Here is a 15529-nt window from a genome sequence, read left to right as displayed (position 1 = left end):
TTTGGCCCATAAAGCTTACCATACTGGCCTGCCACTTCTTTCTTTATTTTTAGTATTTATATTCCACTTAAAGCTTAAGTGGATCAACCTGATTCCTCAAGTCCATTGAATATAATAGAAATCCTGGAAACCTCTGGGGACAAAGTTATAAGTCGGTCGACACTTCTGGTTACTTTTGTTTTTCATCAGGACAATGAATCACTTCTTAGGCTTTTTTTAAGGCTAAAAGATAGTAATATTTCCATGTTTCCAGATGTCTCGAAAATAACACAAACCAGGAGAAAATGGTTTCTAGAAATGAGACAGTTTGTGATTGCTTTGTGAGCTAAATTTCAATTAAGATATCCATGTAAATGTATGATCTCTTGGATCAAACATCTTATATTTTTTTATGAATCCTCCCAATTAAGATATTTTCTTGAAGGAAAAGGAGTAGTAATGTCTGTTGGGTAACATAAGTGACTGACTCTAGTTAAAAGGTCTTTGAATTAATAGAAGATGTAACACTACAATATTTCTTTTATATTTTTCTTTTCTTTGTTTATTTTTAAAGTAAATCACTCTCTCTGATGTATGAATTGTCTCTCCCTAATGAGGACTGTTAAGAGCATTGTTTAAATTTGGAATTGTATTTTCTTATTTGTTATATTGTGGCAAACTCTCTAATTATACATATATAAATTTCTTTGAGATGTATACAGTATATATAAATGATATAAATAAAAAAAAATTAATTAACCGAATTCTGGAATGCTTTACCGCTTACATTAAGAAGTTTAGGTTCTTTTGCTTTATTCCGGAAAGCTCTAAAAACTTTTTTGTTTGATAAACAATTTGGAAATTAATTATTTCAGTCTACTTTTAAGAACATAAGAAGTTGCCCCCGCTGAGTCAGACCAGAGGTCATCTTGCTCAGCGGTCCGCTCCCGCGGCGGCCCATCAGGCCTAGTGCCTGAACAGTGGTCCCTGATTAATTTTGTAACTTACCTCTAATCCCATCCCTATAATATACCTCTACTCTTATCTGTACCCCTTGTCAAGTTTATGTATTATGTAGTACATTAATGTTAACCGAGTCGAGCTCCTCTTGGTTGATGACTCGGTCTAGAAACAAGTAAGCTTTCAAATGGGGTCTACAGCTTTATACCAGCCATGACATTGGTATTGCGGTATACAAAAATAAAGTTATTATTATTATTATATTTATATTATTTAAAGGCTCTAATACATGTCTAATCAGTGTGTCATTTGTATTGTGCTGACACTGTTTATCATATCTGTATTTCTGACACTGTATCATGTGATTCCTACAAGTAGGATTCAATTTGTTGGTCTCCAAAGATTACCTTATTGATTGTATTTTTGTTTTATATTTAGTCATATTATTACTGTTATACTATTAACAAAATTGTATGTTTATGTCAAGCTTTACTTAGGGCTCCTTTTACGGAGCGCTAATCCCTGCGCTAGCCAAAAGAACTACCACCTGCTCAAGAGGAGGCGGTAGTGGCTAGCGCGTCCGGCGGTTTAGCGCGTGTTAAACTGCTACCGCACCTTCGTAACCGCGCCTTTGTAAAAGGAGCCCTTAGTGGGCGAATCTCTTCATAAAGATGATTAATAAAGAAATAACTAAGGCCCTCTTTTACTTAGCTGCAGTAGAGGTTTCTACGCGTGCCGGAGCAACTTCGGAGCATTTAGCACCCTGGGACGCAGTGGAAACCTCTACCACGGCTTAGTAAGAGGGCCTATGTGGTATATTCCTTATCAGCTATCATATTTTTGTCTTATGTCCTTTTCAGTAATCAACAGCACTATCCCTCCCCTTTTACAAAACCACGCAAGAGGTTTTTAGCGCCAGCCGGCACACTGAATGCTCTTTGCTGCTCCGATAGTCATAGAGTTCCTATGAACATCGGAGCAGTGCCCTGGCTGGCGCTAAAAACCTCTTGCGGTTTTGAAAAAAGGGGGGTATATCATTTTGACTGTACTGCTTCTGGCATTCTCTTTAGTCCAGTGGTCTCAAACTCAAACACTTTGCAGGGCCACATTTTGGATTCGTAGGTCGAGAGCCTCAGAAAAAATAGTTAATGTCTTATTAAAGAAATGACAATTTTGCATGAGGTAAAACTACAGCAGGGGTGTCCAACCTTTCGGCTTCCCTGGGCCCCACTGGCCGAAAAAATTGTTTCTGGGGCCGCACAAATACGCAAACGTTGCAGCAAGACAGAGGAGGGAGCCGGCAAGACGGTAAACACCCGGGGACAGCAGAGGAAAACATTGCATCACCGTCGACCGGGGCCACACAAAATACTTCACAGGACCGCATGCGGCCCTTGGGCCGCAGGTTGGACACCCCTGCTTTATAGTTTATACATTTTTCCTATTGGCTAAGCCTTAATAATAATATTGGAATTTATAGCTAAAGAGACATATGATCAAGAAACTGTTTTATTTTACTTTTGTGATTATGATAAACTTACCGAGGGCCTGAAAATAGTACCTGGCGGGCCGCATGTGGCCCCTGGGCCACGAGTTTGAGACCACTGCTTTAGTCTGTTTGATGACTTAAAAGAGAAACCTGAAAATGTCTTTGCCCTTCAGTGTAATGACCTGAATACAAAATTTGCTCTATGACTTTGAGGTGATTTTTTATTTTAGAGCAATATCCAAGCACTTAGCAGGAGATGCACCACAACTGTGTATTTGACAGATTTAAGCTGCTGATCTCTGCCACGTAACAATACATCTTCTCTACTCCCCTCCCCACCCCACTCCTGACTTCAATTTTCTAAATGGCTAAAGGCCTTAGATAGTGCTTATACAGATGTTTTGAATTACAATAAACATCCAAGATGCAGCTGTAATTAAATCACTTAATTTAGATGTAAGATGAGAGAACATTTCAAAGGCAATACGCTCAGCTGAAAGCCTCTGTGTTTCTGCTTTTATCACATACTAGTTTTTTTGCCCGTTACATTAACGGGTGCTAGAATAGATGGGTAGACTTAGGCATTTCTTTCATTCTTTCTGTATGTCTGTCTTTCTTTCTCTCTCCCTGCCCCCCTTTCTTTCTGCCTCTCCCCCCTGTCCAGCAGTAGCCCTTCTCCCTTCTTTTTACCTACTCATATTCCCATTTCCTCTTTTACCTTTCCTTTTTCCACCTTTTCCACCCCATCCAGCATCATTAGAGTACCTGTTGCATTGTTGGTGTTCCAGTGTCTCCTATGCCTTGGGTCTGTGCCAGGATTGCCGGGGGCGCTCTGTGGGACAGGCCGGGGTGCGGGTCAGCAGAGGTGAGGGAGTTCTGGGTGGCAGTGCAAGTTCACTCTGGTGCGGGGCCTCTGCCGGGCCACGGGGAGCTGATGTCTGTGGAGTTTGGTGTCCGGGGTTGTCGGGTAGGTGTGCCGGGCCGTGGGAGGAGTGGGTTGGTCGGCAGGCCTTTTCTGGGGTGGGGCAGGGACCTATGTGGTCAGCAGCGTGACGCTTGCAGCATTGCCGAGGGAGGACGATGAGAAAACCGTTGCAGGCAGAGTTCTACTCTACTGCGCATGCGGGGCCACGGAAGCACAGATCACGGACGTAGGGATCATGCCATATGAAGTGCGCATGAGCGCTAAGGGTTTTAATATAGCGGATACTGTACCGACTGCATTCTGATTTTTAATTCCAAGAGTAATTTTCTGCTCCCTACCAAGTGCGCTCTCTCTGTTTTTCTGCTGAAGGGAAATATTGTTTAAAGCAGAATTGCGATTGAAAGAGTGTAAAGAAGTGAGCATTAGCTTCTCTGCTCTCAGGGTTTCTGTAGTAGACAGAGATCATGTCTTGCCTCATGGGGTGGGGAGCTGTACACAGGGCTCTTGCATCCAGTGAATCACAGATTGCGAACCCACAGGGACAGATAGGGAAAAATGCTTAAGTACCTGAATAAATTCATGTAAACCGTTCTGAGCTCCCTTGGGAGAACGGTATAGAAAATTGAATAAATAAATAAAATAACCCTGCTTGTTGTTAGTGTTGGAGAAGCTGCCAACCAGTGCGGATTCCATAGATATTTCCTCTTCTGTGAAATACTGTCTTCATTTCCTGCCTTTTGCTGTACTTGGTTCAGGGATGGCTGGGGGTGTCAACATCTTCTTAGATTCTGCATGTGAACAGCAGCAGAAAAGTAAGTGTGTGTATGTGTGTGTGTGTGGGGGGGGTAATTATTTATATTGCATGGCTTTGGTTTTCAGATATATTCAACATGACCATATTCATTTTGGAAATATTTATGAGCCATAACTGAGAAAAGTTTCAGATTCCCTGTGTCACAGGAGGGCCCAGACTGACGTTATGACCCCTCCTCTCTTAATTAAAACCAGTAAGGGAGGCATATGGAGGAAACAGGGCGCTAAGAAAGCAGTAAAGATCGGTAGAACAGATCAACCATAGGCTATGCCACTTAACTGTATGCCAATAATACAGAACAATAAAGATATGTGAACAAGCTGTAAAGTACATGTTGCCAGCAGTGTTCCCTCTAAGCGGGCGGGTGTTGTGAGCAAACTTTTTTCACTGTGAGCTAAAAATATCGGGCGCCAGCAAGTTATGAGCCAAATAAATATGTTGCTTTCTACCACAGAACTTCCTTACGTTTGTATGGAATCTATCCCCTTTCAACTTTAGAGAGTGCCCTCTCGTTCTCCCTGCCTTAGCTACTAAGTCTATTCCCTTCAGTACCTTGAATGTTTCTATCATGTCCCCTCTCAATCTCCTCTGCTCAAGGGAGAAGAGGCCCAGTTTCTCTAATCTTTCGCTGTACGGCAACTCCTCCAGCCCCTTAACCATTTTAGTTGCTCTTCTCTGGATCCTTTCGAGTAGTACCGTGTCCTTCTTAAAGTACCAGTGCTGGACGCAGTACTCCAGGTGAGGGCGTACTATGGCCCGGTACAGCAGCATGATAACCTTCTCTGTCTCTTCAGTCCAGCATCTGCCCCTTCCATTCACTGTCTGTCTTTCCCTGCCATCTCTCCTCCTGCCCCCCCCCCACCCCCCAATTTGGTCTAGCATCCATCATCTTCCTTCTGTTCCCCTCATGGTCTGGCATCTCTATCCTTCCCTCCCCCCTGTGGTTTTTAGCATATCTCTCTTCTCATTTCCTCCACTCAGATCTGATCATTCTCTGCTCTCTCTTCCCTTTTCTTCTCTGGTCTTCCTTCTCTATTTTCTGCCTCCATCTAAATTAAATTCTTTCTTACTATTTAGTCCCGTTTCCCTCTTTTCACTGTGTGTACACACAGCTTGTCACCCCTTTCCCTCACCCCTCCATTATCTTACTATTTTCTTCCCCCTTTATTTATCTCCTCCTTCCATCCAGTATGTGTTCTTTCCCCACTTCCATTCAGCATCTGCTCTCCCTTCTCAACTGACATCCATCTGCCTTCTGCTCTCTCTCCCTTCTTCTCACTTCCATCATCTGTCCCCTTCTCTCTCTCTCTCTCATCTCCTCCATTCCATCATCTGCCCCTTCTCTCTCTCTCTCTCTCTCCCCCCCCCCAACTTCCATCATCTGCCCCCCTTCCCCTCACCTTTGTGGGTCACTTTCTTTCCCCTGAGGGTGGCTCATGTCACAGGGGAAGCTTTGGCCGAGCAGAACCGCTTGATTGACAGTGGAACTTACTTGATTGATGTCGATGCTGGGGCCCGTTGCCGTTTGAAGGAAAAAAAAAAAAGGTGGAAAAAAGGAACCTGTAAAGGCGAGAGGAAGGGAAACCTCCAGGACAGCTGCTTTTTGCCCTCCTTCAGCGGCCCAAGAGTTCAGACCAGCAGCGGCAGCTCTGTATGCTTTTAACTTCGGCACAGAGCTGCCCCTAATCAATAGTTTAGCGCGGTTTCATGAGGCAGCCTCGGGGCCTTTGATAGCCGGCCCGCTTCGATGATGCGATGTGGGCCGGCCTAGCAAAGGCCCCGAGGCTGCCTTATGAAACCGCGCTAAACTATTGATTAGGGGCAGCTCTGTGCCGAAGTTAAAAGCATACACAGCTGCCGCTGCTGGTCTGGAGGTGCGGAGACAAGGCAGGAGGCAAACGCGGTGGAAGGCAGGAGTCCCGGCACAGCGACTGCAACAGGAAGTTGCAAGTCAGCTGACGCCGGCCTTTCGTTGCGGCGGGGACCGAATCCTTCGCGGACCGGCAAGATTTTGTTTGCGGACCGGCGGTTGAAGAACTGTGCTCTACACTGTGTGCGCTGTGACGAGAAACTTGTGCGCTGCGAGGTAATATTTTGTGCGCGTGCGCACGTCAACGCAGCTTAGCGGGAACACTGGTTGCCAGAGGTTGTGGTAAGAGTGGATAGCGTAGCTGGTTTTAAGAAAGGTTTGGACAATTTCCTAGAGGAAAAGTCCATAGTCTGTTATTGAGAAAGACATGGGGGAAGCCACTGCTTGTCCTGGATCGGTAGCATGGAATGTTGCTACTCTTTGGGTTTTGGCCAGGTACTAGTGACCTGGATTGGCCACTGTGAGAATGGAGCTTGATGGACCATTGATCCGACCTTGTAAGGCTATTCTTAAAGCATGGCAGGCAAGTTTCTTTATATAAAATAAAACAAAATTAAATATTTTTGGAGACAGCATGTTTAAGATGCTTTAAGGAGATAGATTAAGGAGGGGTGGTCAGAGAATGGCTGCAAGTACATACTAAGGGCATGATGCAAAAAAACAGGGTCAGTAAGACCGTGTGGGTCTGCTGCAGTCCAATTTTTGGCCAATTCCAAAAGAGCGACTGATGCTCAAACAAGTTTGCATGCAAATGATTTCAGCTAAGGTTCGACGTAATCACCGTCCGATCCCACTGATGAATTGCTGTAAGAATGGCAGGGGAAGCAAGAAATGGCGGGGGAAGCCATGAAGCAGCTTCTTGTCACTCAGCTGTTCGGGGCAGGAAATCTTTTTTTTTTTTTTTTTAATGAATAGAGATGTTGTGCATGTTACCCTCGCACGATATCTGTCCCCATTACAAAAAAAAAAAAAGGTTGTGCCAGCTCCCCTCCCAACCACAGTTGCCGTAACTGCTCCCTCTGACAACAACCGAACTCCCCCCCTTCCCAGTCCTTTTACGACTGGACTTCAGGGTCCTTTGAAAGGACCTGGCATGAGGGACTAATGTCTGATAGGGGCAGACTCCCCTGTGCAGGCCCCTGTAAGTTATCTCAGCAAATTTCACATTTCACATTCACCCTCCTACCAAACTTTCAGGAACTCAAACAAAACTTATCTCTTTGACAAATTTCTCTGACCCCCTCCCCCTTTATACCCCTGCCTTGTATCTCTGATATACCTCCAGATATACCTAACTACTCCTGACATGTTAAGATAATCGGAATATCTTTTATGTAATTTCGCTGTCTATATACAGTCTCTTTCTCTGTTAACCGCTCTGAACTGTTATGGTACTGCGGTATACAAAAATAAAGTTGTTATTATTATTATTGGTGATGCCGGCTCCCACGGCGTGGCACTATCTCCAGGTGCTAGGATCTATGGTAGCTACCACAGAGCCTCAAACATCAGGCTCATAAAATCTGGGGTAAAACCCTGCTGGGAAATTGCAGTGGAGTCCCTGCCAATTTGGCAGTGTATGTGCAGTAATGCTTCGCAGCAGATGCTGCATCACTAAACGAGAGGTCTAAAAAGGACTTCTGATCCACCAATTGAACTGACAGTGACTCTATTAACCTGGGGGGGGGGGGTCAGAGGAGGCTAAGCCTATGACTCCTGCCCCCTCATATGCACTGTAGCATGTGGAACACAGAAGCTCCTCAGGCTGACATCTGTCTAGCATGAATCTGAAGTATGAAGACCTGAGAAGTCCATCCCTATTGATTTTAAGCAAATTTGAGGGGTACTCAGGCAAAAAGAGGCCTTTAATTAAAAATTGGGAAATCCAAGATGGCAGTTGTGGCAGTGATTTTATGCTATAAAAAACAGCCCAGGGGAGCTAAATCAAAATTTTTATTTTTTTAAAATTCTTTATTCATTTTTCATCTTACAACAAGTGCACAATACCACATCATATTAACTGTTACAAATCACTTGATATTCATACAATTCTGATTTTACATACATGAATTTATTCCCCCCCCCAACCACCCTTCCCACAAGTAATTGAATTCAAAATATAATTTATATATTATATTTCAATCTATTAATCAAACCTTTAAAAGAACTATTTACCCTCCCCCCTCCCCCTACATGTAAATGTACTTTCATTAGGAAAATGATGTCTATTTATTGCAATAATTTGTTAATGGCCCCCAAATCATTTTAAAATTATTATAACGGCCCAGGGGAGCTAAATCAAAATTCAATAAACTCCATTAAAGTTTTTTTGGGAGGTGGGGGACCTGAATCTTCAGTTGCTTTAGTATCTTTACAAAAACCAATTACGGAAAGAGGGGTAAATTTTCCCAATTTTTATAGGCCTATATTTTACGCCAAGGTATGTATTGGGTCATCCCAGAGCTCATTGAAAATACCCCAGATTGGTTATGGTTGGAATGGCGACTCATGTTTTCTCTGCGATTATGCCATGTTCTCAGTATCAAAATGCCTAGATTATATAAAGAAAACAGAATTCTAGTAGATACGTGGACTTAATAAATCACAAAGTTATAGATGGTTGCAACTGAAGCAGGCCATTCAGGTAAGGTTCCCTGAATGGAAAAATTTAAATAACCAGTTAGACTTCCTGGGACACCAGGCTGCACAGTGGTATAAATTGTTAGCTGGATTTATAAATAAGAAACCAAAAACTGGTCTTAGGGGCAAAAAGGTTACTTGGTTTATATTTGAGTATATATGGTATATTGGATCTCTATTTGAGGATACAGATCACTTACTTGGTGAGCTTATGGGCTTTCACTGCAGTTAAAAAATCTCTCAGTACCTCTGGACTCTGATGTTGGCATGGCGTTTTTGACAAGTATTTTAAAGTCTGAAAATAAATGAATAAAACAGTTTATTACTCTTTTGAGAGCACAAAGTCAAAGAAATATCCACAAAGCAAACTGGCAGGGATATTTTTATGTCCAGACTGAGAATGTCAGTTTTCAGCTCTGCTAGTTCCCTACTTTGGAAGATTAAAAAAAAAAAGCAAAAAGTCTATCCTGGTCCAAAAATATGCTGAGCAAAGATTGTCTCAGTTTAATGGATTCTTAGAAGGTTTGTCATACCATTAATTGACCCAAAGTTTAGAGTATACAAAGATAAGATTTGACGCTGAGTGATGGAGTAATCTAATGGTTCAAGAGACAGGCTAAGAACCAGGTACATCAAAGTTCAAATTCCATTGACACTCATAGTGATTTCAGACAAACCACTTTACCCTCTGTTAACTCAGCTACAGCATTAAATCATAAGCCCTCTAGAGACAAGGAAATGCCTACTTTACCTTGCCTTTACTCATCAATGAAGAGGCATGAGCTAAATATAAATTTATTGACTAGAATCCCAGGTTTGATTTGAATGGAAGCATCGCTAAAACGGTTTAAAATATTATTAAAAACATATTTTTTAGGAAAGCTAATGGTCAGCAGACTGATACTAACCTGTGACATAGGGAGTTGGAAAGCGAAAGATAGCGGTTTTAATTTGAATGTCTAGAATGAAGGATAGTTCAGTTCTGTTTATGATGGAGTTCCTTTCTTTCATTTATCTTGTAAAGTGCTGTGACCTAATAAAGCTTAGCAGTATATCAAATTTTAATAAACAAACATAAATACAAGGCCTTTCCTTCAGTCTTCACCAAAGAAATGGTATTCGATAGTGATGAGTCAGAGGAACTGAAACAAATCTCTGAAACCCTGAAAGATGCAAATGGTGCAATTTGATAAATTAAAGAGTAGCAAATTGCCTGGCATACTTCCCAGAGAACTGATAGAATTTAAAAAATGAACTTGCGGACATAATGTTACTAAAATAGAATTTATCTTTAAAATCAAGCACGGTACCAGAAGACTGGAGAGCAAATGTAACACCAGTTTCAAAAAATGGTTCCAGAGGTGAACCGGGAATTATAGACCAGTAAACCTCACTTCAGTGCCAGGCAAAATGATAGAGACTATTAAAAAGAACAAAATTAATGAAGAGATAATAGTTACTACGGATGGGCAGACTAGATTGGCCAATTGGCCATTATCTGTCATCATGTTTCTATATCTTGTACCTCAAGGGAACTTACTTATCCAAGGTGATATTGTTAATAAACACTTTCACTAAATCACCTTGCTTCTTTATAAAGAGCAATATCACTATAAATCAACAAGTAACTGGAGTTGTTTAGTGAACACTCAGACCCTCAGCTGTGGGTCTGAGTGTTCACTAAACAACTCCAGTTACTTGTTGATTTATAGTGATATTGCTCTTTATAAAGAAGCAAGGTGATTTAGTGAAAGTGATCATGTTTCTATATACATGAATTGATAAAACAAAGCCAACATGGATTTACTCAAGGGAAATCTTGCCTCACCATGCTACTACATTTCTTTCAGGGGTGAATAAACATGTGGATAAAGATGAGCCAGTTGATACGGTGAATCTGAATTTTCCCAAAAGAAAAATCCATAAGCCATTGATGGACTTAGGAAAGGGAGATGGGGCGATAGTTGGAGGGACACGTGGTGTCCAGTGAGAGTTTTTTTGAGGAGAGGTGTGACAGTGGCATGTTTGAAGGCATCAGGGACAGCTGCAGTGGAGACCAATAGGTTGAGGATGTGACAGATAGGAGGGATCTTTCATGTGTTGATTAGTTTTCTTAATTATAATAAAGCACACACCAATAATCACCCACAGTAGCGCTGTATAAACTTATTGGGACATACAGATTTGCATACTAATGCCTCAACGGAAGATATTATTATTATTATTTATTATTAGGATTTTTTTTATATACCGCCTATCAAGGTTATCTATGCGTTTTTACAATCAGGTACTCAAGCATTTTCCCTATCTGTCCCGGTGGGCTCACAGTCTATCTAACTAGATCAGATCTCCACACGAGCATTGTGGCTGGAGTTGTCATTATTCCCAGCATAGTATTATACTCACTATTAAATTTATCTTCACAGTTCTTATTTGTTCTTGCATTATTAATTTTTTTAGTTAAAAAAAATTAACTTAGCTTTATAAGCAGATTTCTCTCCTTGTCATAAAGCTAGGTGGTGAGGGTGCTTTGAGTAGGGAGTTTAGTGTGGTAAAGAGATGGCAAGGGTTGGAGAGAAGAGAAGTGGTTATGTGGGTTTGTATTCTTGTTTTGCCAGTAAGAGGGCAGATTGGAATGATGTCAGCATGAATTTGAAGTGTATGAAGTTGGCATGCACATGGGATTTAAGCCAGAGATGTTCAGCCGAATGGGCACATAAGCGCGGGGGGAGAGGGGGTCTTACTGTAAACTGCATTGAATCCTAGTAGAAACTTGTGGTATAGAAGAAAAATGTATGATATGGTTTGGTTTTAAAGATGATTCCAAGTTATAATGAATACCATCTACTTTAAGAGTTAAATCTTTCCCTTGTATGTCTTTGGAACCAATTAATAAGAATTTAGTTTTATCTTTGTTCAGCCTCAGATAAGAAGCATTCATCCACTCTGTAATCAAGTGAAAACACTGTGGAATTTTCTGATTAATATCTAGTAATATATTATCCAATTAAAACAAGACAGTAATATCGTTAGCATAGATAAACACGCGATAACCTGCTGTCTCTAATTTTTCCTAGTGATGAGAGTAATATATAACACAACCACTTTTCTGACAAAACTTCTTGCATTTTGAATCTATAGGATCTGAACGACAAAAGCCATGTCGGACCATTGGAGAGGGAAGGAATTAGGAGATTAGGGAGGGGAGGGAATGGAAAAGGACATAAGCTGGACCATTGGGGAGGGGCTGGACAGGGGGGGTTGCTGAAAAGAAATAACATTCCAGGGCATTATGGCATGAAAAAATATTTAGAGGGCTGGGGGGGGGAGTACAGTTGTGAAAAGATGAATAAACTATTGGTGGGGGGGAGCAAAAGCTTAGAAAAATTCAATGGGGCTGGAGGGACAACTCTGACAAAAGAGGAAAATATTCTGGGGTGGAGTGTGCAAAAGCAGCTAGCCCAGGGTACCACAACCTCTTGGAGCCGGTCTTGAACAGCAGCAACAGTCACTTTGACAAAGGCACCAGGCAAAACAAATTACAAAAGTACCTTTCTATCCTTCTGTTTGATATTCCTCCTCGTAAGAATATGTGAATATTCTCATAGAAACATGACGGCATTTAAAGGTCAAATGGCCCATCCAGTCTGCTCATTCACAGTATCCACCATCTCCTCTTCTCCCTAAGAAATCCCACGTGCCTGCCCCACGCTTTCTTGAATTCAGATAGTCTTCGTCTAGATAGATTACTCCTAAGCCTATCACCTCTTGATAAAAGGGGGCTAAAATAAATGTCATTGTTAATAAAGCCAACCCCTTTTAATACCTATCTTTTGTATATATGATTGTCAGTGATAAATTATAAATAATGATTGATAAGAGTAAAAAATATTAGCAAACATAACAAGAAAAACAGCAGAGAAACCAATTTTGGATCAATGAAGAGTTGAGCTGTAATTTTGAGTAATAACAGCCATCTGAAGATCCTAAAAAATAACTGCTATATTTCTCTATGAGCTTTACAGGATTGTTAATAAAGCAGCTCTTACCTCATACATGATGGTATTCAGATTCTGCTGCCCAGCGCTGTGCTTGCTTTTCCCGCTCTCTTTACGTTGCTCTTTGAGGTCCATGAGCAGCTTGTAGACCTACAAGAGCCCACAATTACTTGGCAAGTTCTTTTTCTACCTTTCCACCCATTTTGGTGAAGGGAAAATAATAACCAAAGCAGAGGCTGAAGAGCCCAAGATCAGATAAGGTTCACTGACAGCCAGGACACTATGTTCACATCACTGACCACATATTTGGAACATTTTTAAACCACGTTATCTTCTAGTTCCTATTGGGTAGGCCAATTTTCAACCTCCCAGCGGTCCTTGAAAGCCAAAAGACTTTGCAAGGCATTTTTCAAAGGGAAACTCTCTGTAGAGAGGTTGGTGCCATGGCGTTTGTTTAGCTACAAAAGGCGGTATAAGAAATGCAAGAAAACAAACATTCTTTACCTTATGAACTTACAACATGCAAAGATTTCATTCTGCACCAGCATTTAGAGCAGCGCCTCGCAAACTTTGTCGAGCCACAGCACACTAAACCTAGTGGCCACGGTGCAAGGTAGCCGGAAGTGCGCGGACGGCACTGTGACGATGTCACGCACATATGTGACATCTGCACATCGACATCCGTGCATGCATGAAGGCCCTCCAGACAGGCCCTGAGCCACCGGGCGAGGGAGGGGGGTGTGCCAGCAGGGTAGCAGGCCGGAGAGGCACTGGCTGATTGCTTACAGGCACGTCCTATAGGCAGTCAGCCGGCCCCAGCGCCTCCCCTCCTCCCCAGCGTGTCACGGCACACCTGAAATCTCAGGAGGCACACAGTTTACGATACATTGATTTAGAGGCTCACCCTTATCTCACCCCTAGTTTTCCCTTTTCCTCTGAAGGGAGCAAGGGGCAGGTTTAGTTTTAAATACCCTTTTACTCAAGCAGAATCCTTTGTAAACTACCCCCCTTAGGGGGTGATTCCATAATGTAGGCACTAATATTTAATGAGAATAATGTCATGGTAATTGAAGAGCACTTTTCCAAAAACTTAGTCCATTTTTTTTTTGTAAGTTTTGAGCTATGCGATTGATTTCATTCATTCATGAAAGCAAGATTCATTTACTGTAGCTTATTCCTGTGCCAAAACTCACTGTGAATAATCTACAGTAAATAAATCTTGCCTCGATGAATGAAATTTATCTCACAGCTCAAAACTGATAAAAAAAAAAAATGGACTGAGTTTTAGAAACGTGCTCTTCAAATCTGCCTAAGCACTATTCTGAAAATATAGTCAAAAGAAGAGGGAAAAGGATAAGATGCTTTTCTAGGTGGATTCTTTATTTGTAGCATCACCAATTTTTCATAAGACTTAAAGATCTCAATCTGTATACTTTGGAGGAAAGGCGGGAGAGGGGAGATATGATAAAAGACATTTAAATATCTACGTGGTGTAAATGCGCATGAGTCGAGTCTCTTTAATTTGAAAGGAAACTCTGAAATGAAAGGGCATAGGATGAAGTTAAGATGTGACAGGCTCCAGAGTAATCTAAGGAAATATTTTTTTTACAGAAAGGGTGATAGATGCATGGAACAGTCTCCCGGAAGAGGTAGTGGAAACAGAGACTGTGAATTCAAAAGGGCCTGGAGAGAGAAAGAGATAATGGTTACTGCGGATGGGCAAACTAGATGGGCCATTTGGTGTTTATCTGCCATCATGTTTCTATCTATTGGTGACGGTACAAACAAAGATTTCACCTGGAAAAGCAGCTCGTCCTTTTCCCACTTCTTTTTTTTATCATTGAATTTTTATTGAAAATAAACTCATATAGACAGTTGTTTATACAAAAATAACAACACTTATCAAGGAATACACATGGATCCTCCAAATAATAGGCCCAACATAAACCCAAAACTCACCCCAAATAGTAACAACATATGATTTAAGAGACACCATATCTCCACTATTGTTCTCTGACCAAGTCCACACTTGTGCGAGGTAGAAAAAGGGGAAAGATGCATGTCACATCCACTTGGCATCTGGTCTCCCACAATAATCCTATAAAGAAGAAATTCTGTGGGAAGGCTAAACTTTTGCGGCCGTTCCCACAGAAACAAGAGACCAGAGGAGCGGTCTTTAAGGTGCCCATTGCTTGTGTGTCATTCTTGTTACTGCATGCTAAAGGGCAACTTCTCAGGAAGCTCTACCCTTTCAGCGAATTGGCATGCCACTGGATTATTCCTTACCTTATAGCCTAAGCAATTACAGTGCAGTTCCATCTTGGTGATTTTTTTAATTATTATTATTATTTATCAATTTTCAATTATACAGCTCAAGTATAAAAACTTGCAACTAAAACAATCTTTTCTGTACAAGTTTTTATACCATCTTGGTGATTTCTAAAAGGCTATTCTATATTTGGGTGCCCGCAGTTATGTGCAAATTTAGAACTCATTAAAAAAAGATTAGATGCCACCAGGTGCCTCCAGAACCGGTGCCTCATGGCGCTGGATTCCAAAAGTGGGGGTGTTTATTTATTTATTTTAAAAATTTATATACTGTTTAAAATTAAACAGTTTACATAATAACTCTGTCTTCAGAATCTTGGTACAATCCCTCGTATTAAGTCAACTCGACTACTGTAACATCGTCTACTTAGCAATCCCCCAAAAGAATATGCGACGATTGCAACTAGTGCAAAATACTGCGGTCAGACTAATCTTCGGTCTAAAGAAGTTCGATCACGTGACGCCATACTTCAAACAGCTACACTGGTTGCCGATGGAAGCTCGTGTAAAGTTTAAGTTCGCCTGC

General features: G+C 41.5%; 1 protein-coding gene across 2 annotated transcripts in view; it reads right to left on the bottom strand.

The window, feature by feature from the left end:
* CRCP (CGRP receptor component) overlaps positions 1–15529 on the bottom strand; it is a 31776-nt gene that overhangs the window by 12039 nt on the left and 4208 nt on the right. For both annotated transcript variants that reach the window (XM_033922810.1, XM_033922811.1), the window contains exons 3-4: positions 12727–12825; positions 8878–8972 (exon numbers count right to left, since the gene is read on the bottom strand). In XM_033922810.1, coding sequence (XP_033778701.1) covers positions 8878–8972; positions 12727–12825 — 194 coding nt within the window. The remainder of the gene's footprint in view (positions 1–8877; positions 8973–12726; positions 12826–15529) is intronic.

The sequence above is a fragment of the Geotrypetes seraphini genome, chromosome 15 (genome assembly GCF_902459505.1).
Source record: "Geotrypetes seraphini chromosome 15, aGeoSer1.1, whole genome shotgun sequence".
Taxonomy (NCBI): Eukaryota; Metazoa; Chordata; class Amphibia; order Gymnophiona; family Dermophiidae; genus Geotrypetes; species Geotrypetes seraphini.
The sequence above is the reverse complement of the archived record's forward strand: the minus strand, read 5'-3'. Positions and strand labels throughout refer to the sequence as shown.